We start from the raw sequence: 18,604 nt of genomic DNA, 5'->3' as shown, positions 1-18,604 counted from the left end.
GTGTCGTGCTCATATCGTTCTATTTGGTAAACTCCGTGAGGACTGGCCGTTTTCCCACTTCTCTTCCCTCCTGACATGCGTGTGTGGTGACCAGTTATAGGTTTACCCACTTCAAGAGGTTTCCACTCCCTCTCAAATATGTTACAATATGTTACAAAAATATTATGCATTGTAAAAAGGAGGAAATTGAATAATCTGCCTCAGTAAACTGATAAAATCTCCAGTTAATGAAAACTAAAACCACTCGTTTAAAGGAACAGAAAATGAAAACAGTACAGTACCCTCTCGAGTTTCGCGCTATCCGAGTTTCGCGATTAGTCCTAAATTCTTACCATCCCGACTGTCGCGCTGCTTTGACACGTACAGGCCACGTCTACTTACCATCGGCGTCACGCACACTAACTTTAAAGGTAGTATCACACTGGACGTTTTCCTCCAAACATTGTGGCTATGGCAAGAGAGAGAGAGAGAGAGAGAGAAAAACGGGAAGAGAGAACGGGTCGTTTTGAAGCTGCAGTTGAAGGCGGCTGCCTTACAATTGGCTGACAGTTCTGAAAACAAGCTAGTGATTCGCTGGGAGTCCAATGACATCATCGCCAACGCTCTCCTTAAGGCGGTGTCACAATGGCCGTTTTCGTCTAAAAAGCCCTGTATCAACATGGCGTCGTCTGCTAAAGTAAGGGCTGTCGCGGCTTGTGCTGCCATTACCCAAGTTATGGACTTGTTGCTGCAGTTAACTGGAAGGAAGAAACAGTTGTGGGTGTGGCATGCCTGTGGCTCCTCCATGCCAGTTCTCATTGTCACCACTGCGCATGCGCGGCCAACCCACCCATCTAGACTCAACCACATAAACACATGGATCGAATAACAACACACACACACACACACACACACGACACATTAGGAACAATTGCAGATGTTTCTGACAAACAGAAACGACTTCACCGTTTCTTAATTGAGTGTGTTAGAACATATTTGTTGAGTGGTTCACATGAATTAATCAAACCTAGCTCTTGGCAAGAGGAGAGCAGTTGTCTTTAACACTGCTCTCTTCTTGCCATTGGGTATGTTTGGTTTGTAGGAACCACTCACCAATTAAGTTCTAACACTAGAAAATGGCGAAGCTACTTTTGTTTGTGAGAAACATTTGCCATGGTTCATGATGAGTCTGGTGTGTGCGTGCGTGCTTGTGTGCGTGTGTTGTTACTCGATCCACGTGTTTGTGGTCGGAGTCTAGATGGGTGGGCCGGCTGCTCACGCGCAATGGTGACAATGAGAACTGGCACAGAGGAACCACAGGCACGCCACACCCACAATAGCTTCTTCCTTCCACTTAACTGCAGCAACAAGTCCATAATTTGGGTAATGACAGCACAAGCCGCGACAGCCCTTACTTTAGCAGACGACGCCATGTTGATGCAGGGCAAGTGCTTTGTTTGCGTTGTGGATGTGGTTACGGGCAACCAACCTTGGCCGTGTGTGACGCACACCCGGAAAAGTTTGATTTACCGGTTGCCCAAGCTGCCGCCAATGTGGTGGGAAGAAAAAGGCCCAGTGTGACACCAGCTTACGGACAACCGACAACTTGCTCCCGGGTGGGCGCCCGGGCGTTGCCAGTAGCCACAACGGTAAGAGGAAAACGACCAGTACGTGGCAGTGGAAGCGAGGCCGTTGACCGGGTGAGCGCCGGCGACGACGTCACCGGACTCCCAGCGAATCACAAGCGTGTTTTCAGAGCTCAGCCAATCGTAAGGCTTCATCAGTGGCTTTAAACGACCCGTTCTCTCTTCCTGTTTTCTTCCTTTTTCCAAGGTATGTATTTTGAGATAACAAAGGAGTAAAGGAGGAAAAAAAGTGAGCTCCGGGGGGGGCAGCATGAGCCAATTATAATAGCGCCACTATAAAGAGTTGCCTGCGCCACGACGGGCTTGGGCTGACCATCAGGCCCAGATGGATAGCCTACCGGCGCCATAGCCCACATTAAAAAAAAAAAAAAAAATAAAAAAAATACACGGGTCGGAACAGATAAGCGCTTTTTCAGTGTTTTCAATACCTCGAGTTTCGTGATCCTCGAGTTTAGCGCTATACCTTCGGAACGAAGCGAGCGCGAAACTCGAGAGGGTACTGTAGTATCTGAAAATAAAGAAAGTTAATAAAAATACTTTAATGATCATTAATTTAATGCAATACTGAGTAAACCAGTAAAAAGCTTGTATTAACATTTGCAATCAGAAAATAAAACAGTTTGCATATACATTGTTTTGAAAATGTCTTGAGGGTGGAAAACTTCCCTTGCGAGAATCATTACCTGGATAGAATATGTAACAAAAAGGGGTGTAGGGAAGGGGAGAAATATCAGATACTTCTACAACCCATTACTCCTTAAGCTTCTCTCCATTTTCCTCTAGAGGCTCCAGTAGGCGGGCCATCACCTTGGCGGAGGGCGTGCCCAGCATTCTGTCCATGTCGAACACGCGGTCCCCGGCGATCTCAAATGTTGTGTAGTCCATTGTGTAGAGTGCCTCGTAGCCCAGCCGGTAGAGGATCCGCTGTGAGGGGACCGCCGTGGCCTGCGCCGTGGCCAACTGGCACCCGAGGCGGCGGCCACGCTTCTCACTCTCCTGAAGGAAGACAGAGAAAAATCAACGTGGTGTAACAGTAGGTGTATGGTGTCAGTGTTGAAGAAAAACGAGGTAACAAATTATGTTGTTATAACAGCAGTTGATGTATTACTGCTCTGTTGAGAAATCAAATATTTTAAGTTGGTGGTGGCCAACAGAGGGGAAAATCACTCTTCTGAGATCCTTGACAGCGAGTGTTCAGGGAAGGTGGTATGGCACAGACCACAGAGTTATATACCTTGAGCGCACGCGCCAGACACTCGCGTGCGGCAACCGGAAGTACCTTGGCCGCCATCTTAGGGAGCCCACTCCAGCCCGCAACATCAAAGTGAAGGTACGTGTGCTTTCACTTTTTCGTGAATATGTTCATTATTATGACATTTAACTGTACTAAACTGCTAACTACTTACACGTTGTGTATCATTGAGTGGTAGTTTGTATAATAACAGATGAAAATAACACAACAGAGATAAGTAAATAAGATTGGTAAACAAAGACAAAATTTCTCGACTCCCGTCTACTTCCCTGTGGTGATAGTGAAAGTATAAACTATTACTGATTAACATTAGAACTCCCTTGACAGTACTTTATATTAGTGACGTCACCCAGGGCAGGGAGCTCTAAAGCTCCCTGTCCTGTGTGACGTCACTCCCATCAGTCCACCCCGCGCCATGTGAACGTAGGTTCGTCATGCTCCTTTATTGTAGGGATTATTTTGGGATGTTGAGTTTTGCTAGTCTCACTGAAAAATCAAGGGGATTATCTGTAACGTACCAGGTACCGGTACCTGGTACCGCGAAGCCTCATGATCACTCGGGTGCCGGGAAGCGTCATGATCACTTGGCACTGCGCATTGCCGCTAGTACCGGTACCGTTTGGATCTTAGTGACGCTCGGCGCCCGCCCGCCTCCATGTGGTATCACGCGGTATGGGCCCTGTGTGTAGACGCTGAGTCACTGCCTCGCTGACCGTCCCCCCAAGTTCCCACCATTTTGTCCTGCTTTCCGTTTCCATCACAGGCTGGTAATAATCTCGTCGAGCTTGTTGTTCAGGGAGGTGACGTTCAACATCAGCACTGAGGGGAGGTTGTACCACACGCGCGGCACTTCAGTGTGTTTGTACTCGCTAAGCTTTACTGTATTAGTCACTGGGCGTACACTCGTAATAGCATTGATGGCTCGCTGAACACAGCACCCTGCCCGGCGGCCACGACTACGAAATAGGTTCAGTGTTTTTAGTGTGTCTATGGCCTGTGAGGGGGGGTATCCAGCTTCACGCCTGAGGAAGCGAAGGAAGTGTAGAGAGTAGCGGTAAGCCATACTGCACTGCACTGCACTGTCCGATGATGGTGTAGGTGACTGTAGGATTGGGCGGGGGAAAGTGTAGTGGTAACGGTGAGGATGTAGATGCGGGTGAGGAGGGTCACAGGCGACCCTTTAGCGGCTGCACGGAGCGCTCAGGTCACACAACCGACCCCAGCAGAGGTCAATGTGTGTGTGTGTGTGTGTGTGTGTAACTTCTTCAATGGTTGAACAAATTAACGCTACACCGGTTCATGGGGATAATAACTAAAGCCATCGTGCAACGCATAACTAAACTGTGATTGGTTTTGTTCGCATACGGTGACTTACCTCAAGCGTTCTGTTCAAGTAGAAATAACTACAGCCATTGCTCCACCTGTTTACAAAGGAGTGAATCATTGTAGTCGGCATACGATATGCCTATAAATATAATTAAATGTAACGGTCTTACCTGCACGAGCCGCCTGCCGACTCCGCGGCCCGCCAGTTCAGGCGACACAGTCATCATGGCCAGCTCCAGGATGCGGTCCACCTTTTCGTAACGCTCGAAGAAGTCCACGGCGGCCTCCAGCACAGAGAGGATTGTGTGCAGAGTCTTCACCTGGGCAGTGGAGGGAGAGGTTAAGTTTCGTATTATTTCCCTGACTGGAAGACATGTTTGTCGTCGCTATATCTTGCAAGTTTTTGAACCTCACTTATTATTATTCCACTGGGTATTTATTGCTGCTTATTATTTATATGTTTCTTCCATTTGATAGTTTTTTTTTAGTTCATTGGATTGTTTTAAGGCCTTATTGGTTTAAGAAACTAATAATAACCATAATATGCCTAATGACCAATGCGAGAAAATGTGGAAACATTATGAGAGTCGAAGGAGGTAGAGCACCCCTGTGTATAATCATTTTGTATTCATCTGCCTGTTAATTAATGATCCTAATAAGGGTGGATTGAGGAGGGGCAAAGTATTTCCTCATTAGGTTAGGTTATATTTAGTTTGGTTAGGTTTTTAATGGTGCGAGGTGAAATGTAATGGGTGGACAAATTTAGCTTAACGTTGCACCGGACGCGGAAGGTTCTTTTCCGTCGTTATATAATTAATTTTACATGTGCGATAAATACTCGTGAAGCGCTTAGCGCTGTGCCTTTTTCTCTGACAGCGGAGTAGGGTACTGCAATTTACGTATTCCCCGCACACATTCCATGGCTCTTTTACACTAATTTTGATTTCTACACTTTCTTAAGGTTTCCCCGGAAGTTTGAAGGTTAGTAGGAAATAAATGACAAGAGTAGCTGGTTAACTAGGAAACAAGATACCATTGCATGATTATTACCAATCCTGATCCAGTTGTCATGATCATATTATTGTTATTATTAATTAGCACAACAAATGAGACCTCTAAACACTCAAATGAACAACAACAACAACAGCAAAAAATATCAAAGGGAAGAAAAGCAAAAAAATAAGGATAGTATTGATGTACCTTCCTGTATGATCCAGTATACGATCAGCTCTTTCCATAGGTTTACATACAAATGCGATAAGCTGTTGTCGGTAAAGGTTTTGCGTTTTAAGACTATGCTTCTTTTTTTTTTACGTTTTTCGTGGTGGGGCTGTGTGGTCGACACCAGTCTGTTATGGCGTAGGCCATCTTGCTTGGTTCATGCTGGCCCCCGGAGCTCATCTTTGATCCTCTTTTAGAGAGAATCTAGAGGCCAGGTTGATAGATGGGTCTTCAGAACAGTATGTGGGTAATTTTAGGACACTCGGCTATGACTGAAAATTTGCCAGCTTGTTTGTAGCGGCGGGCGGAACGCGAACCTGCGCCTTCTGGATGCCGCGCCAGCAAGGTGACCACTCAGCCACCCCTTCCCCAAATATACAACTATATACAGCTATATGCTATATACAGCTGCATTATGTTATTTGTTTCAGATCTTTAAATTCTGGTAAAAAAAGGCCCATTTATTCTTTTAGTATACAGTAGGAGTCTCAATATACTTTTCTCTCTTCACTTTAGCCTTGAGATAATTTGTCATCATTCATCACCTATGATTTCATTGGTCATTCTTTTCCTCTTTCCACATGCACACACATTAAAAAAAGGGCTTCATGCCAGCCTGAGCGCCCACCTTGGTCTTGGGGCTGGTGAGTGCTTGCTGGTAGGTGTTGGCTTGCTCCCGAGTGAGGATGGTGGCGAGGAGTGTGCCGCCTATCTTCCCAGTGTCTGGGTCCCTCGCCACCACACACACACCGCTGCGCACCCAATCCGCCACTGACTGGCTGATCCACTCCTTGTTGTCTTCGTAGGTCATGTGCAGGCCCGTGCTCTGTGAGTAGGGAAAATGTTTTGACTAACCTAATAATAGCTCCTCGAAGCAGGTCATGTGCAGCCCGGCCATTGCACTATTAGCAGATTTTTTTTTTTTTTTTTTTTTTTGAACTGCTTTGTTAAAAGAGGAAAGGGCAATATACCTGTACGTCAAATCAAAGCTTTAACACGGACGGAATGTTGTTCAAATGGGAAAAAGAAAGAAAGACGTGGGCAGAACAAGGCTTATAATATTAAGGATGATTGCAGTCTGAACAAAGGTTGAACATAGGTTTGACAACGATGAAACTTGACGTTGACCTAAACAAAAAGCTAAGTGCTCACCAAGGGCTCTCTTGGGTAAAAGTGCTCCGCCATGAAGTCCATCACAGGCTTTATGTCGTCCTCTTTTAAGTTTGAATACTGGAGGCTGTCCGCGTCCACCATGATGCAGACGCCTGGTGATGCTGATGCTACTGTGAGAGGAAGATTAAATAAGTAGGAGGTGGTGCATTAATTTTCATCCCTTATATGTTATAATAATTTGCCTGGTTACAATAATGTCTGATCTGATATATAGATGAATGGACCTCTGAATGTGATAGGCTGAGTTATCCTTTAATCAAACTACACGCAGTCACTTAAAACTAAAGTACCTAATATATAGGCAAATCTCACACTTCGTTCAAAATGAAATGCATTGACAAAAAAGCGCTATAAATATAAGAGTTAAATGTTGCAGCCACAAGAGCTGGCAGCGATTACATTCACTGCAAGTAGGCGTGTCTGTGTTGCCTACTTTTCGAAATCCACTAATAAGTCAGTTCTTTCAGCCTTTCCAACTTAGAGAACTTTGCAGTTTCTACCCGGTAAGATGCTAACAAGCGGGATATACAAAGAAATGACCGTTGTGGTACCTCTGTCCCCCTTCTCATTTATGAGCACGATGTATTGTTTTACCCGCGGCGGTGGCCGAAGTGATAGCGTACTGGACCCACATTCGCCGCGTGATGGACGACGCGGGTTCGAATCCTCACGCTACCACTCGGATTTTTCAGTCACCGCCGAGTGGCTTAAAACTACCCACATGCTGTCCTGAAGACCACCCATCAACCCGGACTCTAGAGGAAGCCGTCCAAGCGAATCAAGAACGAGTTCCGGGGGGCAGCATGAGCCAATGCAAGATGGCGCCACTATAAACACTCGCCTGCGCCAGAACGGGCTGGGCCGACCATCAGGCCCCACCTGGAAGAAGCCTTGGGCCGACCATCAGGCCCCACCGGGAAGATGCCTACCGGCGCAATAGGCATCAACGTAAAAAAAAAAAAAATGTAGTCGCGAGCAGGAGTGATGTCGCACCTTACGTTGATTTTCGCTCACGAACAACACTGTAGATTATGGCAAGCTTTCAAATTCGTTTCAAATCTTATGTTGAGGAACTTCCTATCACTGTTAATGCTAATTATTATTCCAAATCAACTTACATACACTTTAAAAAGAGAAACAACCATGAAATCACGTCGTTGTACACTAAGTCTATATAGGTACACCAAGTCAAGTCATACGCAGGTTTGTGGGAGGAGACACGGCCGAGGCGTGGTTTATGCGTGACACTGGAGCCAAACTAGAGAATGTATAGAAATGGGGATTTAGAGAAAACGAAGAAAGGCGGACTAATTTAAATCAATCACTTCAACATACCCTCCCTCACACCCTACACCGCCGTTTGTAGGCATTGGAATTACAGTCACGCAATGGCACAATAAGAAGACATTTTTTCGTCAGTGGCTTGCCTGAACGCGCTGTGGAAGAAGGCGAGAATGCACATCCAAAGTGGACATACGGCCCCAACTTTAGTCACCCCTGAACTGGCGGGTATTTTTTTTTTTTTTTTTTTTAGCTTCAAGTGACGTCATCCCGCTGCTCCGCCCCAAAACCGCCTCCTGCGCGTACCGTTCGCAGTTTTGAAGCAGTGACTTGACTTGGTATATATAGACTCAGGTTTTACAAGTAACGGACGAAACTTTTTGACAAGCAGAATATCGTTCACTTGGAAATTAGACAACAGAAGTTCTTAGTTATATAGAGATTAAAAGTAAATAATAAATATTTTCCATGGTTATACTCAAATCATGAGAACATTGTAATTGAAATGAAATCACTTATTTATGTGTCATTTTCATAATGATATAAATTCAGGGATGGGGTATTCGTATTCGGTATTCGTATTCGAATACATTCGAATACAGTATTTTGTGTATTCGTATTCGTATTCGGATACTTGTCATCTGACATCAAAGTATTCGTATTCGAATACTTGGGAAAAGTATTCGTATTCTTCGAATAATATGCCGAATAATCTTAAATCCATCATCAGAAATAAGAGTTATTGTTCCTTCCATGTTACAGTTTGTGGGAAAAAAAGAGCAAGTTTGTGGGAATTTTACTTTTTTGAGGTGGCAACACTGCAGTGGCAGGCGGCAGCCGTCAGTTGCCTCTTGCCAGTGGTAGGGGGTGTATTACTCCAGGTTCATCGTTGGATTTATTCTCAATTTTGTTGCCTCCCCCCCCCCTTCTGGAATCCTTGGACATTACATGTATTATAATTTGATATAGGTATGTTGTGTTTCTTTCAGTACAGCTTAGATTATAGGCTACTTGAAAATTTTGGAAAACAAGTACAGTATGTCTAGAAGTGATAAACATGTACAGAATACTGGCATCAGTTATAAGTTCGTGACGTCATTTTACTATTGAATAAATTTAGTACCATATTAGGCTCATTGCCGAGCTACCTACATGAAAAAGTTATTTTCAACGAAAAGTATTCATGAATGCATTCACGAATACTCATGAAGTATTCGTATCTGTATTCGAATTATCAGAATTTCAGTGTATTCGTATTCGTATAAATATGAAGTATCCGTATTCGTATTCGAATACACAGTTCTTGTATTCACCCATGACCTTCTAAAAGGGGTCATGATTCACCCCATCCCTGGATATAATAACATGCCTTCGCAAACGCTCGCTTGACCGTGACTGGCGGCTAAATGCACACGACGCCATTTTGCACATGGCACCGCGGCGCTTCCTCGCAGGAAGGAGACAACTGTCGATGAGCGACAAACCATTGTTAATTTGGCCAATACTAACATGTCAACAAAGAAAATAGCCGGGATGATGAAGATTAGTAAAAGAACAGTCCAACGATGGAGGTATGAAGAGACTGGAAGTTTAGAAAATACAAAAAGATGTGGAGGCCCTCGTCACACCACCCGGCAAGAAGACGACTCCATCATTCACTTTGCCACCCAGAACCCTCTCACGACGGCAGTCAAGATAAGAAGAAACACCCAAGTCAACGTTTAAGTGCACACGGTGAGGAGGAGGCTTCATGAAGCTGCAGCTGGCCTGCATCACCGGACGCCCGCCTCCAAGCCTTTCCTCACCCAGAGAAACAGGGAGGAGTAATAAATTACATGGCGCCATGGTTATCCCTATTCTTATTACTTCTTTATCATAGTACTGCAAAAAAAGTCAGAATATTTATTTCTGATAGCGTGAAGTAAATACGGTAATTCCCCCTCGCCCAACAACCAAGAGTAGGCTAGATTCCGTAATTATTGTCTTATAAATCGCCCGCGTTCAAATCCTCTCTCTCTATTACACACACACACACACACACACACACATTCATACACACAGACAATGACACACACATTATTATTATTACTATTATGATCTTTAATATTATTATTGCTATTATTGTTATTTATCTTCATTTTTATTATCAATCATATTATTTTGTTCACTTGTTTCATTCATTTCAATAAATTTTACAATGATGTATATTTTCAGCTTTAGGGCTGCCTGGTTGTTCATACAATAAACCGTTAATTAGCGGTTAGCGTTGATCGGCGCCATTGGTAACGATCAAAACGAACAAAACGACTGTGAAAGCGGCCCTTAGTTTCCCACATGTGTTGGGCATGAACAACAAGATTGTCTTTATTTATGGGTGGTGGTGGTGGTGAGGGTGGTGGTAGTGGTGTTGGTGGTGGTGGTGGTGGTGATGGTGGTGGTGGTGATGGTAAGGGTGGTGGTGGTGGTGGTGATCGAGGGTGGTGGTGGGGGTGAGGATGATGGTGGTGGTGGTGGTGAGGGTTGTGGTGATAATGGTGGTGGTGGTGGTGAGGGTGGTGGTGGTGGTGGTGAGGGTGATGGTGGTGGTGGTGAGGGTGATGGTGGTGGTGGTGATGGTGGTGAGGGTGTTGTTGTTGTTGTTGGTGGTGGTGGTGAGGGTGATGGTAAGGGTGATGGTGGTGGTGGTGGTAGTGGTGGCGGCGGGGGTGTTGAAAAGGTTTGTGGAGCGAGTTGTGAGATTCAAGGTAGCGGCGCGGCAGCTTCGGCGGCGTCACCTCGGAATGAGGATAGAGCATCAATGTATATAGAGGCCAGTGGACGAAGCATTTTGAGAAGTACGACATCACTCCTGCTCGCGACTGTACGAACGCTCACAAATAATAGGGCTTGTACATTGTTGGGAAAGTTGTAAAAAAATATGAACAACTTTAAAAAGTAATTCCTTTTCATAGCTGAAATACCCCCAAGTAAGAAAATCTATCGCAGGGATTTTTTAAATTTAATTTTCCGCTCCTGGATGTCACCGATTATTGGCAACAATAATCTATCGGCAACACATTAACAACGTCCTGAAAGCACACTGGCGTACACAATCAAGGTTTGGCTCTATAAACTGTAATCTGGCCCGGCGGTACCGTAGACTGCGGATTTGGACTCTAGAAAACTTTACTTTCCTAACTGACTCCTGGTCATCCTCTTTTGGCCGTATCGGTGAAACTTTTGCTATTGTTAGACATCTCGAAAATTTTTGAAAGAGTTTGACCCAAATCTTTATTTTCTAAACAACTCTCCTCCGTATTATATCCGTTTCTGTACTTTTATCACCAGTTTCCTTTCAGGCCGGTCTATCTCTACTGTAGTATACGGTCACTATTCTACCCCTAAACGTATCAACAGTGGTGTGCTGGAGGGCTCTGTTCCAGAGGTGGGCACGGTACTAAAAAATCAGTAGTGCGGTTGTGGTAGTGCGGTACTTTTTCCGGAGTAGAGCGGTTGCGGTAGTGCGGTCCCATTTTTTTTCCAGTGCGGTACGCGGTGTGCGGTACTGCGGTAGCGGTAGTCAAAATAAATGATACTTCAGTGCTTATCCTGACTATCCCATCAAAGGAAACATGCTTAAAATAGTACAATTGCCTTAATTTACAATAGATTTTCCCAAAATAAAAGCAATAATAAATCAAACAGCTACAAATGGACTTTTGGAATCAATTTATATAATATTTATCATATTTTATATATAATAGAAAAAATATTCTCCAGTTTCCTTAGGGACAAGGCAGGGGGAGGGAAAGATATCTGTGTGGGACACGTCATTTTTTTTTTTTTTTGTGGTCAATACTGTAACTTTCCGAGGGAGGAGGGAGGGGACAGGGAAGGGGGAAGAGGAGAGATCAGCGTCATGTGAGAGAGGAGGGGTTGAGAAGGAAGGAAGGAAGGGTGGTGCGACCTTGAATAACAGCTGCAGTAGCCAGGGAGGAAAGGTAGGGAGAATATGGGGGAGTGAAGGGGAAGGGGAGGAATTCTCCGGCGTTTGAGCGAAAACGAAAGATTACCACATGTTTTTCCATTATCTTACAATTGCTTAGGATTTTTTAAGCTCATAAACGGTCGGGTTCGGGGTTGAAATGGCCGGCACCGCGCGGGTTAAAGAAGACTCGCAGTGTAGTAGTATAGTCTGTCTATTTAGTATTTGATTTTGAACAATAACTGATAAGCCAGAATGATTGAATCACTGATGCAGTACTGCCGCACTACCGCACTAAGTATCGCACTTGCCCACCTCTGCTCTGTTCTATCTCCCACTCTTTCTGTTGTTCATTAAGAAAGCCTACCGGCCCCATAGGCTGAACGTAAAATAATATAATCGTCAGGGCTGAACCAAGAGCAGAATGGCCTCCCTGGACAGGTCAGGAAGGGGGATAAGGAGTCAAAGTGACCATAGCCTACATATTGCGCCACCGAAGCCATGGTTTAAATACATTGATCAACATTCTTCGTATGGAAAACAATTCAGTTTTTTTTACATTTCACCACATGATTTCCCTAGGGCATCCTATTTCCTGATATGAGCACAAACTGGCGAACATGTCCTTACTCGCACTGGTGTGTGAGGCTTCCTGCTTGCCGTCTCCTCCGCGGGGCACACAGGCGACCCATTCGTCCATTCACAGTATTGAATTTCCGGCTTTATTAGTAACGGCAGTGTATTGGAGAGAGAGAGAGAGAGAGAGAGAGAGAGAGAGAGAGAGAGAGAGAGAGAGAGAGAGAGAGAGCCTTTGTCTCGAAAGTTAAGCTCATTTATAAGGCAAAGGAGGAAGGGACCCAGCTCTCAAACTCTCCCTCCGCACCCCCTTGTCCCTCTCTCCTTTCGCATCCCCCGCCCATTTCCTCCCCCCCCCCTCTCTCTCTCTCTCTCTCTCTCTCTTACACACACACACACACACACACACACACACACACACACACACACACACAAACTTCATCCCATATTCTTTTCTGCCCTATCTCTCCACCATTTCTTCCTCACACCTCCCCTTCTTACCTTTACTTGCCTCTATTTTTCCACCTCTCTCCCTTTCATCTCCATCCATCTCTCTCTCCTCCATCTCTTCTCTTTCCCTTCTTCCCTCCTTCCATTCCTCTCCGTCCGTTCTCTTTCCTTCCCCTTCTCTTCTAGCTCCTTCCCCTTCAAAAGAAAAAAAAAAAAAACTCAAATTAAACAAAGTTGTCTTTCATATTAAAAGAGTTGACGGATATTAAAAAAATGACCTTCAAATTAAAAAGTTCACTTTCAAATTTAAATACCTGACTTTCAAACTGAAAAAGTTACTTTCCAATTAAAAAAAAAATTTCAAATTAACAGAAAAAAAAAGAAAGCGGAGATAGATATGAGGAGCTGGAGTAGGAGGAGAAGGCGAAGACACTGAAGCATGACAAGCAACAGGCAGGGAGAGGAGGGAGGAAGGGAGGGAGGGAGTTCTTCCTTGCTCTTCACCCACCTGTTGAACGCTACGCACAGAGAAACGTCCACCTGAGTGCTGATAATGGTCCCCTCCCCCTCCCCCTCCCTCCCTCAAGTGTTAAAGGGAAATCTGCCCCTCTGTCCCCCCCCACCCCCCCAACAGAGGGATAAATGAATGGTGGATGGGAAGGAGGAAGGGAGAGAAGGGTAAGGAAGGAAGAATGGAAGGAAGGAAGGAAGGAAGGAAGGAAAGAAGGAAGAAAGAAAGAAAGAGAAGGGTCAGATAACACACACACACACACACACACACACACATTCTTCCTCTTACCCCCGTTTTCTTAAACTTCTAAAATTTCGTTTCGTAGGTCAACACACCACGGTGGTGTGCTAGCACTCTAAAGTTATGTTTCGATTTCTTAAACACTCGCAAACCCAGCAGTGTGTTGTTAGCTAGACAACCACACTCATGACCTAGCATACCACAGAATTGCGGATGATTCGCAAAGGTTGGTAGCTCCCGCCCTAATAAGTTGGCTGACCTGTGTATCAGCTGATGTAGTATAGCGCCGTATTCTTTGAAAATGGCTACAAGAGACAAGACCTCCCCGCTTTCTTATTCACAGAAACTGTTTCTAGTGAACTAAATAAGAGACAACCCGGTCGTCCACAGGAAGCCATCGGACTACAGTGCTGTTTTGGCACGCAAAACAGCATGGGAGAGGATCACCGAGAACTTCAATGTGAACTTCTCGGTGTCGGAAGGCAAAACCCAGCAACAGCTCAAGAGGAATTGGGAGTATTTAAAGAATGGACTTCCAAAATTTCCCTAAAGAAATCCTTAAAAAACTTCTACGATCTTTTTCCCTAGGAGGTTATGATGTGGGGGGCTGTCGAAAATTACGCAGCGCGGGACGGATTTGGGCGGCGGTGGTGGGGGGGTGACACGCCCGACACTCGTCAACAGACCGGCTGCCAGGTTATGTTATAATAGATTACAAGTCCCCAGGGTTGTGTTGGGGGGTAGGGGGGAGGGGCTGGAGTGGCGGAAGGGGAGGCGGACTTCTTGTAAAGAATTACCTAGTAGAATAACAGTTATAACACCCTTGCTGGCGGCTCGTGTGTGGCGAGACACTGCCTTATATCCCAGCTGGGCAGTGGTGTTGACAAGCAACCTAAGTCATACAAACCCTAGCTGCTGCTTGCAAGCTGCTGATAGCAGGGGGTCGCGTGAGTTTGAAGCTTTTGGTAAAGGGGTCGCAAGTGCTAAATAATTGGGAATCACTGCTCTATATAATGAGGTAGGGGTAGGAATGTGTACCTGCGTGGGGCGAGAAGCTGAAATACCGTCGGTCTTTCAGTGGTTTCAGTATTTAACCGTGCAACAACACTCATGTATAACCATTTATTAGAACATTCCCTCTATGATGCTTCGTATTTTCACTATATTACATATACATATATATCATATGTACCATTATAACGAAGAATTTCTCAACTTCTTGTCCAACTCAGATGTTTGTTTTGATTGTGGCACCCTCATTACACGCGCGACCACGCGTTGTTTTAAAATCTTGTACTTGTTGTGATTACAGAGTTACTGATTGAAAAAGAGAAGTGAAATAATAACAGAAGTAGAATATTAGCATATTTATTTATTATTCATAAGTGTTTTTAATATAATGAATACATTTCTTACATTTCGTTTCTCTTTCGGGTGGGTATGGTCGCCCCATGTTGTGTGGTAGGTCAACACACGAATGTTCCAATAATGTGGGATCCTAGCCATACACAGAACGGCGTCAGATGCGTTTATGAAATCCATTTGTGAGTGTCTAGCTAACTGACAATGTGGTATCCTAGGTTTACACTGTTTAAGAAAACGGCCGTTATTCCTTTCCTGAACGTCCTTTTCCTATCTTCTCTCGACCCTCATTCCCCTTCTCTTATTCCCTTCATTAACGCCCTTCTCTTATTCTCCCACTCATCCCTTCTTGCTCCCTTGTCCTTTTCTTCACTTTTCTACTTTCACTTTCTTTCGCTTCTTTTACCTTCCTTTTAACATCCTTTTCACATTCACTTACTCTCCCCTTTTCGCTCTTCTCTCTACTTATCTCTTCATTTTCCTACCTTGAACACCTTATTCCCATCCTCTGTTTGCTCTTCCTTCCCTTTTATCACTTTCCCTTCATTTACTTCAAACACCTTTCTGTCATCCACTGTCTGTCCTTATTACGCTTCTCTTTTTTTTTTTACAACAAAGGAGACGGCTCAAGGGCAACAAAAAGAGTGTAGAAAAAAAGCCCGCTACTCACCGCTCCCATAATAGACAAAAGTAACGAGTGGCCAAAAGAGAGGTCAATTTCGGGTGGAGGTGTCTTGATACACTCTTACCTTTTTCCTCTCTTACCTTTCCCCTTCATTTTCCTGCCTACGACTTCAACTTATTCAAGAGGAAGGTATCAGGACACCTCTTCTCACGTAATTGAGTGCTCTTTCGGCCACCTCTTCGGATTCTTTACAGGAGCAGCGAGTAACGGGCTTTCTTTTTATTATTGCTTCCTTTTTTTGTGCCCTTGTGCTGTCTCCTTTGCTGTAAATAAAAAAAATAAAAAAACTCCTCCAAACTATCCTTTCTTATCTTCCATTAATTTTGTTCTGCTTGCTCTTCTACTCACCATTTATCTTTATTTATCTTCCCAAACATTCCCTTCTCATTGTTATCTCCACTTCTTTACACTTTTTGTCACTTTTTTCACCTCATTTCCCCTCCCATAACCACTCTTCTCTTCTCTTCAAACGGCTCTTCTTCCCTTTCTTTCCCTTCCCCCGACTCCCCTCCACATGTCACCTCGCATTCTACCCTTCTGGCCCTTCATCCCCACGCCCCGCTCTCATATCATACCAGTGACAGATACAGAGAAAAAAAAAAGTCCAGTAGTGAAATGCAAACTAAAGAATCAAAAGAAAACGAAAACTATAAGAAAAAAAAAATGAACGTCGCTGGGTTGTCGTGGTCCAGAGTCGGCACAGTGTGAACGGGGCCAAATGCAAATCAAAAGTTACATTCCAATATATATAAATTCCAAATGTATAAATGTTACGAGATAAGGCGAGTTTGTGTCTCTATTCTTCGCACGCACTAAACAAACCATCACCACTATACCGTCACCACCATCACCACCGCTCTCATATTCCGCCCCTCCTCCCCCTCCTCTCCCTTCCCCCCCCCGTCCCCCCCCCCCCTCAGCCGCCGCCCCCCCGCCACGCCATTTTACCCATAAAGCTACCCATCCAGTGTGTTTGGACACCTGTTTGAGGCTGAGGATATGTATTGATCTCTCTCTCTCTCTCTCTCTCTCTCTCTCTCTCTCTCTCTCTCTCTCAAATCTTTACGAATTAATATTCAGCTGACGTCTTCCTTTTAGAGAGAGAGAGAGAGAGAGAGAGAGAGAGAGAGAGAGAGAGAGAGAGAGAGAGAGAGAGAGAGAGAGAGAGAGAGAGAGAGATTTCTTGGAAACTTCCGGCGTCTAGACAAAAGGTTAGATAATGGATGAGACCAATGAAGGAAAAATAGGGAGAAAGAAAGAAGGAAGGAAGGAAGGAAGGAAGGAAGGAAGGAAGAGTAAATAAAGGAAGGGAGAGTGGAAGAAAGAGATACAAGAAAAGAGGGAGAACGCAAGAAGGAAGGCAGAATGGATGAAAGGAAGGAGAAAACAGATAACGTATAAGGGAAGGGAGAATAGAAGAAAAGCAGGATAGAAGGGAGAGGACGCACAAAGGAAGGCAGAATGAAAGAAAGGAAGGAGAGACGGGAGCAGGAAGGGGGAAAGGGAAAGACGAAAGAAGAAGGGGGGAGGCAAGTAGATGGGAAGAGAGGAAGAGAGAAAGGAAGAAGGAATAACAGGATCGATAGAGGTGAGAAAAGAAACCGGAAATTACGAAGAGACTGATGATGACGTGGAAGGATGCGATGGGAAGGAAGATAGGAAGGAAGGAGGAGAGGAAGGGGGAAAGGAAGGAAGGAAGGAAGGATAGAGGGAAGGGAGGGAGGAAGGAAGGAAGGAAGGATAGAGGGGAAGGAAGGAAGGAAGATATAAAGGAAGGATGGAGGGAGGGAAGGAAGGAAGAAAGGAAGGGAGGAAGGAAGGAAGAAAGGAAGGAAAGATGAAAGGAAAGAAGGAAGATCAGAAGGAAGGAAAAGGGAAGGAAGGAAGGAGAAGTGGAAGAGGAAGAGGAAGAGAAGAGGAAGGAAGGAAGAGAAAAGGAAAGGAAGATAGAAGAAGGAAGGATTGAGGCAAGAGAGAGAGAGAGAGAGAGAGAGAGAGAGAGAGAGAGAGAGAGAGAGAGAGAGAGAGAGAGAGAGACGATGGGACGTGAGTCAAGAGAGAGATAACGAGAAGGGGTTTGGAGAGAGAGGGAGAGAGAGAGAGGGAGGGAGGGATTGAAGGACACAGTGATACACGTTAGGAGGTTTGAAAAATATACAAAAAGAAAAAAAAATATATAGGACGTGAGATGAAAATAAAACGAGAAAACTCAAAACAAAAATGAGAGGAAGGTATAAAAAAATAGTGAGCGATGAATTAATAAAAAAAAAATAACAGTGAAGGAGGGTAACGTAGTATGGATCAACAATTAAGACAAAACAAGTGAGAAATTAACGACTGGATGAGCGATTAACCGTGGCAGGAAGAGAAGAGATTGAAGTATAGGGGCAGCGCCTACTAAAGAGATAAAGGAGGAGGAAGAGGAGAGGGAAACAACGCCAATGCAAGATTACGAACAGGATGATTAGGAATTTAACGACCGGATGAGCGATTAACCGTGGCAGGAAGGGAAGGGATCGTAGAACAGGGAAAGCACCTACTGAAGAGAAAGAAGAGGAGGAGAAGGAGGAGAGGAAAACAACGCCAATGCAAGATTACGAACAGGATGATTAGGAATTTAACGACCGGATGAGCGATTGACCGTGGCAGGAAGGGAAGGGATCGTAGAACAGGGAAAGCACCTACTGAAGAGAAAGAGGAGGAAGAAGAGGAGGAGAAGGAGGAGAGGAAAACAACGCCAATGCAAGATTACGAACAGGATGATTAGGAATTTAACGACCGGATGAGCGATTAACCGTGGCAGGAAGGGAAGGGATCGTAGAACAGGGAAAGCACCTACTGAAGAGAAAGAGGAGGAAGAAGAGGAGGAGAAGGAGGAGAGGAAAACAACGCCAATGTAAGATTACGAACAGGATGATTAGGAAGTTAACGACCGGAT

At 44.7% G+C, this 18,604-nt stretch overlaps 1 protein-coding gene across 1 annotated transcript in view; it reads right to left on the bottom strand.

The window, feature by feature from the left end:
- Positions 1 to 2,122: 2,122 nt before the first annotated feature.
- The window catches only part of LOC127004344 (uncharacterized), a 33,373-nt gene continuing 16,891 nt past the window's right edge, over positions 2,123 to 18,604 (bottom strand). Inside the window, exons 2-5 of the mRNA XM_050871905.1 lie at positions 6,577 to 6,707; positions 6,053 to 6,250; positions 4,374 to 4,523; positions 2,123 to 2,621 (exon numbers count right to left, since the gene is read on the bottom strand). Of these exons, the coding sequence (XP_050727862.1) occupies positions 2,376 to 2,621; positions 4,374 to 4,523; positions 6,053 to 6,250; positions 6,577 to 6,678 (696 nt within the window). The 5' untranslated portion in view covers positions 6,679 to 6,707 and the 3' untranslated portion in view covers positions 2,123 to 2,375. The remainder of the gene's footprint in view (positions 2,622 to 4,373; positions 4,524 to 6,052; positions 6,251 to 6,576; positions 6,708 to 18,604) is intronic.

This window comes from Eriocheir sinensis, chromosome 28, assembly GCF_024679095.1.
Source record: "Eriocheir sinensis breed Jianghai 21 chromosome 28, ASM2467909v1, whole genome shotgun sequence".
In the NCBI taxonomy this organism is placed as follows: Eukaryota; Metazoa; Arthropoda; class Malacostraca; order Decapoda; family Varunidae; genus Eriocheir; species Eriocheir sinensis.
Note: the sequence above shows the minus strand (reverse complement) of the source record. Positions and strands in the feature narration are given on the sequence as shown.